The following is a 6,000-nucleotide window of genomic DNA, read 5'->3' as shown; positions in this document are numbered from 1 at the left end:
GTTCCCACAATCCATAATCTAAATTTGAATCGCATCCTGTTTGGCTGCTTTTTTTCTTCTCCTAATTGAAAATACTGTTTCCTTGAAGGATGACCAGGTTGCCTTAAAATGAATCTGACTTAAGCTTCTTGACTCTTCAAAAGGGACCTTCTGAGGTCATCCAGTCTAACCCCTCCTGCAGTTGCCCAAAAGCTCTTTCCTTCCGGGAGTGATAAATCAAGGACTACTTGTACATCTCTGAACCCTAGAAAATCTGTGTCCCACCACGCCACTGTCTTCCTCTCTTCCTCTTCTGCAGGTCTCAAAAGCCTCCCTTGCGATGTCTGCCTCCCCTCCCATCTCCGCCTTCTGACGGCCTGCCTCCCCCCCCGGCCAGGCCGCCATCACGACCGCCCTCACCATGGTGCACACCGAAGGCAGCGCCCTGCTGAAAGCTGTCTGGCAGGGCAAATTCCGGCTGACCCGCCTCTTGCTGGAAGGCGGGGCTTACATCAACGAGGGCAACGCCCAGGGTGAGACTCCGCTCATTGCCGCCTGTGTGGCCTCCTACGAGGACCCCCAGAACAAGGCCCGCATGGTGAGGTACCTGCTGGAGAGCGGAGCCGACCCCAACATTCCTGACAAGACGGGCAAGTCTGCCTTGATGCATGCGTGTGAGGAAGGTGCCGGAGCCGAGGTGGCCACCGTCCTGCTCAATCACGGGGCGGACCCCAGCGCCAAGGATTATTCGGGCGCCTCGGCGTTGGTGTACGCCATCAACAAAGGGGACCGGGCAACCTTGCAGGTGCTTCTGGATGCCTGCAAAGCCAAGGGCAAGGAGGTCATCATCATCACCACCGACACCTCCCCTTCGGGAACCAAGAAGACCAAGCAGTACCTCAACTCCCCACCTTCTCCCGGCGTGGAGGACAAGCCCCCGCCCGCCCTGTGCATGTCCCCTTCCGACATCGAGGTCCGCACCTCCCAGTCTCCCGGGGGCAGCGAGAAGGAAGAGGAACGGGACGTTTTCAACTTCAGCCTGGCCACCCGACTCAGCTGCTCGCCCCATACCAAGGGGAAGGAGATGGAGGAGAAGGGCTCCTCGGGGCTGCTCCCCAAAAGTCAGCCCAAGCAGCTGAAGAGACTGAACTCTGAGCCGTGGGGTTTGGTGGCCCCCTCGGTCTTGGCCGCTTCGTATCAGGAAAAAGCCCGGAGCCCAGAAGATCGGATACGGATTGAGATGAATGGCTTGAGCCTCGCCAAAAGGCCTCCACTGTCTCGGAGACACAGCGTGGAAGGACAGGAGACCTCCTGCTTCAAGATGGGGACCCACCAAGGATCTGGAGATGAAGTCTCGGCCTTGGATTCTTCCTGGGCAGAGAAGGTCCAGTTGGACCACCTTCATCAGACCCTCTCTCGACACAACACAGCCCCAGAAACTCAAGAGGGTCTCCAAGGTCCTAGTCCCAGAAGTGTGGCACATCACAAGTTGACCTGCTTGGAACATTTTGAGTCTGATTCCCTCTGTCCCGAATCCATTCCAGGTTCTCCAGATTCTGGCCGGGTTTCACTGGAGAGGAGGCGGTACAATGCCTCCCCTTTGACCTTGCCCACCAGCTCCTCCCGGGAAAGTCTAGAGAGCATCCCCAATGCCGTCTCCCCGATGACCATTCGGCGTAGGACCCCAGGCCTCCTGGAGCGAAGGGGCTCTGGGACGTTCCTCCTCGACCACATTGCCCACACCCGCCCGGGGTTCCTGCCCCCTTTGCACTTCAACCCTCACCCTCCCCTCCGCGACATTCGAGCCAATGGGAAGCCCCCTTCCCCAGCCCACAAGGGGCTGATCCCCATGGCTCCCTCGTCCCCGAAGACCAAGCGGCTCCTCCGAAGACACTCCATGCAAACGGAGCAGATGAAGCAGCTGGTCAGTTTTCAGAGCCTGATTGCACAAGGCGACTCGGTGGCCACCTAAAACGGGCAATCCCGAGAAACCAGAATCAACCATAATCTTTGTCTTTGGCCTAGTCAAAGTTTAGAGGGCCCAGCCTGTCTTCATAGTTGGGTTTCCATTGTCTTCCTCCCTTCTCTTGTTTGGTGTCCTACGTTGTAGCGGCCATATTTAGAATCCTAACCTAACTTGACTTTCTAAACCTGGAGAGTTGGAACCAGCATTCGAAGACCACCGAAGAGACAGGATCTTGAAAGGGCCAGACAATTCACAGTTGCTGTCCAGTGGCTACAACTCCGAGGAAACTCACCCATCTCTGGTCAGATTTTGGGACAGGAAGATCTGCAATGAAATGTTGACCATGAAATTAGGAGATTGTTGATATCTAGACACCCTTTCTGTGGTTTGGATGCCGAGTTGGAGATGATGAATGCAAAATACACAACGGTAGAGGTTGATCCTCAAGTGATGGTCCAAGAAGAGGGACCTCTTGGACAACTGGAGGGATTTTTGAGATGAATGACACAAGATAGATTCATGTCTTGTGGATCTAGGACTTCTTCAGGGATCCATTGGCATCAGGCAAAATTCTTCTGTTTCTCTTTCAGGTCTGCTTTCCAAAAGAAATCTGAGAAAATTAGAGAAATCGCTTGGTTGCAGAGAACCAGGAAGTGACAGAAACTGGCCCTCTCTACTTCTCGTCCTCCGGGTCAAATCCGGGGCCTTCTGCCTTTTCAGATAAGTAGACCAGTGTTCCTCAACCTTAACGAGATGAAACTGGTGGCAGGCAAGAAAGACGAGGTCCACACCTGAAGGTTCAATTAAGCTGCTTTATTGCGAAAAGCCAATGCACAGGAATCTTCTCAACTAGGAATCAGCACTTGGTTAGCGTTAGATAAGGGTCAAGGGCACTCAAGGGAGATTGGACTTTGTTTGCTTGTGGCTACGTAGAGATTCTATGCTGATCCCTCTTTTCACTCCGCTCCTGGGTTCTGTCATTCCTCTTACGACCTTGGGAGTTGAAGTCCACACAGCTGAAAGTTGCTGAGCTTGAGGAAGACTGCAATTGATTTACTGGCCCTTTCACTGACCGTTTGGGATTTGTCCTCACCGAAGGAGAACTTGAACCAAATACGTTTGTCCTTGGTCACCACTATTTTTTCCCCATCTGGATTTTGCCAGGGTTCAGGACTCAGGGTTGGGGGTTCAGGCTGGAGACGGGGGAACGTCTGCCCATCCTCCAGTTTCTAGGATTGAGCAACTAAAAACCAAGACTTTAATTCTTTTTTTTTCCCCATTACTCCCAGAAGGAAAGTTTTGAGTGACTATCTTAAATTTTCTGGAGAAGATTTTGAGACTTTCAGGGTTATTTCTGACCCAGCATGGATTATTTTTGGTCTTCCGGATGCTTTTGAACTTAACTTCGACTCTCTCTAAATTGTCACGTCAGCAAGAACCTCACATAGACCTCACAGTTTCGGTGGTGAGATCAAAATATTTCTAAAAATGCTCTTTCCAGGATGTAGGCTCGTCTTTCTGGGTGAAAACCAGACACAGCTTCCTTCTTTATTTAAATCAGGAAGTAGGCTGATTCTTTAATCTGTTCCCAGAACTGTGGGTGAGAACAATTCCAGGGAGATGGATGGCCAGTTTAAAATGGTTCTCCGGATCTTATATTTATTTATTTATTTTATTTTATTTTTTCCACCTGGACTGTCAAGACTCAGGGATGGCACCCTGATTTTGATGTCCCAGAAGGACTTGCTGGACGTCTTCATCTCTCCTGGCTGTTCTCCCTTCAAAGGGGACCTTGGCGTTTCCAATTTGGCAGCTTCTATCTTCGACCTTCCTGTTAGCTGAGGATCCTCTGCTGCTCTCCAGAACTATATTTGAACCTTATTCCTTATTCCATTTTGTCAGAGCAGTGTTTTTCAAACATGGCCCCTTTAAGACAGATGGTCTTCAACTCCCAGAATTCCACAGCCAGCTATAGAATTCTGGGAGTTGAAGTCCACCCATTTTAAAGGGGCCAAGTTTAAAAAAACCCAGTGTTATCCATTTCTAAAATTTAGGTATTTCCACCCAGCCTCCTTGTGCCCGCATCTCTGGCCAAATTGAGGTTCCTTCTGCAGGTAGTCCTCAACTTACGACCACAATTGAGCCCAAAACGTCTGTTGTTAAGTGAGACGTTTGTTAAGTGAATTTTGCCCCATTTTATGATCAGCTGTTAAGTGAATCACTGCAGTTGATCAGTTAGTAACCCAGTTGTTAAGTGAATCTGGGTCCCCCATTGACTTTGCTGGTCAGAAGGTCGTAAAAGGGGATCACATGACCCCGGGAGAGACTGCAACCGGCATAAATACGAGCCAGTTGCCAAGCATCTGACTTTTCATCACATGAACATGGGGGATGCTGCAACAGTCATAAGTGTGAAAAACGGTCATAAGTCACTTTTTTCAGTGCCGTTGTAATTTTAAACGGTCACTAAAAGAACTGTTGTAAGTCGAGGACTACTTGTAACTCATCCATGCGTGAAAGAGGCTTGGTTGTCTTTGGTGCCCCCTGGCAATGGGGTGAGCTTGGACCTGGCCTGTTTCTTCCAAGCAATAGAACTCGGAACCAGCCTTGAAGCCCCCCCCCCGTCCATCTTCTGCTCCGTCCGAGCCCTCTCCTGGGGGCAGACACCGCTCTCTCGATGGGGGGGAGGTGTGTGTGTCACCAAACGGATCCTATTGAGATATCTACCCCAGCCTCCTTTACCAAAACGTGACACAAATGCGCCCTTCACAGCACCCAGATTTGGGAATGGATGGGGCAATTTTTGGGCTACTTCACGGTGGCCGGCAGGAGGAACCTCTCCTCATTTGCGTTGCCATTTTTAAATAATGAAAGTTGGTACAATTGGCTTCTCCCCTACTCAATCACCTTCTTGGACCCCCCCCGACCCATAAATTATGGGTTAGCCCACTCTTGACTTGCCTTTTACAGAATAGAATACAGAATAAGAGAGTTGGAAGGGACCTTGGAGGTCTTCTAGTCCAACCCCCTGCTCTGACAGTCATCAGTTCTGTCTTAATGACATTCCTGCACAAATGCTGCACTTTGGGTCTGCAGTTTCTGCTTCTGCAGCACACGACGTGGGATAGGTGGTCCTCCACTTATGGCCACAATGGGGACTGTCGCTAAGTGATTTGCACCTTTTTGCCACCGTTAAGCGAATCATGCAGCCGTTAAATGAATCTGTCTTCCCCCAGTCTTCAATTTATCACAGTTGGGATTGAAACTTCCATAGCTAGGCGATGCGGTCTTTAAGTGAGTCGACCCAATTTTATGACCTCTTTTGCCACTGTTGTTAAGCAAATCCGGCTTCCCTCATGGAATTTGCTTGTCAAAGGGAAGGTGGTAAACGATCACATGACCCCAGGACGCTGCAATGGTTGTAAACACATCCTGGTTGTCAAGTGGTCAAATTTTGATCATGGGATCACAGGGATATTGTGACGATCATAAATGTAGGGATCAGTCTCATGTCACATTTTTCAGGACCATTGTAACTTGCAACGAATGTTAAATTGAAGACTACCTGTATTCCAATTTTTGCCCATGTAGCCTTCCAAAAACTGGCTGGCAAATTTTAAGACAGGGTCCAGTTTGTCCATGCCACATCTGGATGGATGAAGTTACCTGCAAATCATACTTCCCTAAACCTCACCTTTTTAGTTCTGGATGGATTATAGGGCTGGTGCTGCATACTGTAGTTGTGGATGATAAAATCTGGATTAAAAATCTAGAATTAAATTTAGAACTGCCAACTAGAAAGTTGGTGAGCCTTCAAGGACATCAGGATCTAGAAATAAGCTCTGGCAAGAGAATGTAAGGTGTGTATTTTCAACTACGCAATCTCCCCTTTCCATTGTATGGTTTGCAGAAATGTGACAGGTGCCGAGGACATTTTTTCTACTCTGAGCCTCTCCAGATGTTTCTTCCAGTCCTGCTGTCCTGACTCAGCATCATCTGTCCGATAGACAATCCTCTAGGACCTGAACAGATGCTTCCTTAACAGCGTCACTCTG

The 6,000-nt window shown here is 49.5% G+C and overlaps 1 protein-coding gene across 1 annotated transcript; it reads left to right on the top strand.

Annotated features, from left to right (window-relative positions):
- Positions 1–400: 400 nt before the first annotated feature.
- Positions 401–1,951, top strand: ANKRD34A (ankyrin repeat domain 34A). Its single transcript, XM_015824837.1, has one exon. It carries the CDS (start codon positions 401–403, stop codon positions 1,949–1,951), a length of 1,551 nt encoding a protein of 516 aa, XP_015680323.1.
- The last annotated feature ends 4,049 nt before the right edge of the window (positions 1,952–6,000 follow it).

This window comes from Protobothrops mucrosquamatus, unplaced genomic scaffold, assembly GCF_001527695.2.
Source record: "Protobothrops mucrosquamatus isolate PMUCROS unplaced genomic scaffold, P.Mucros_1.0 scaffold2371, whole genome shotgun sequence".
NCBI lineage: Eukaryota > Metazoa > Chordata > Lepidosauria > Squamata > Viperidae > Protobothrops > Protobothrops mucrosquamatus.
Note: the sequence above shows the minus strand (reverse complement) of the source record. Positions and strands in the feature narration are given on the sequence as shown.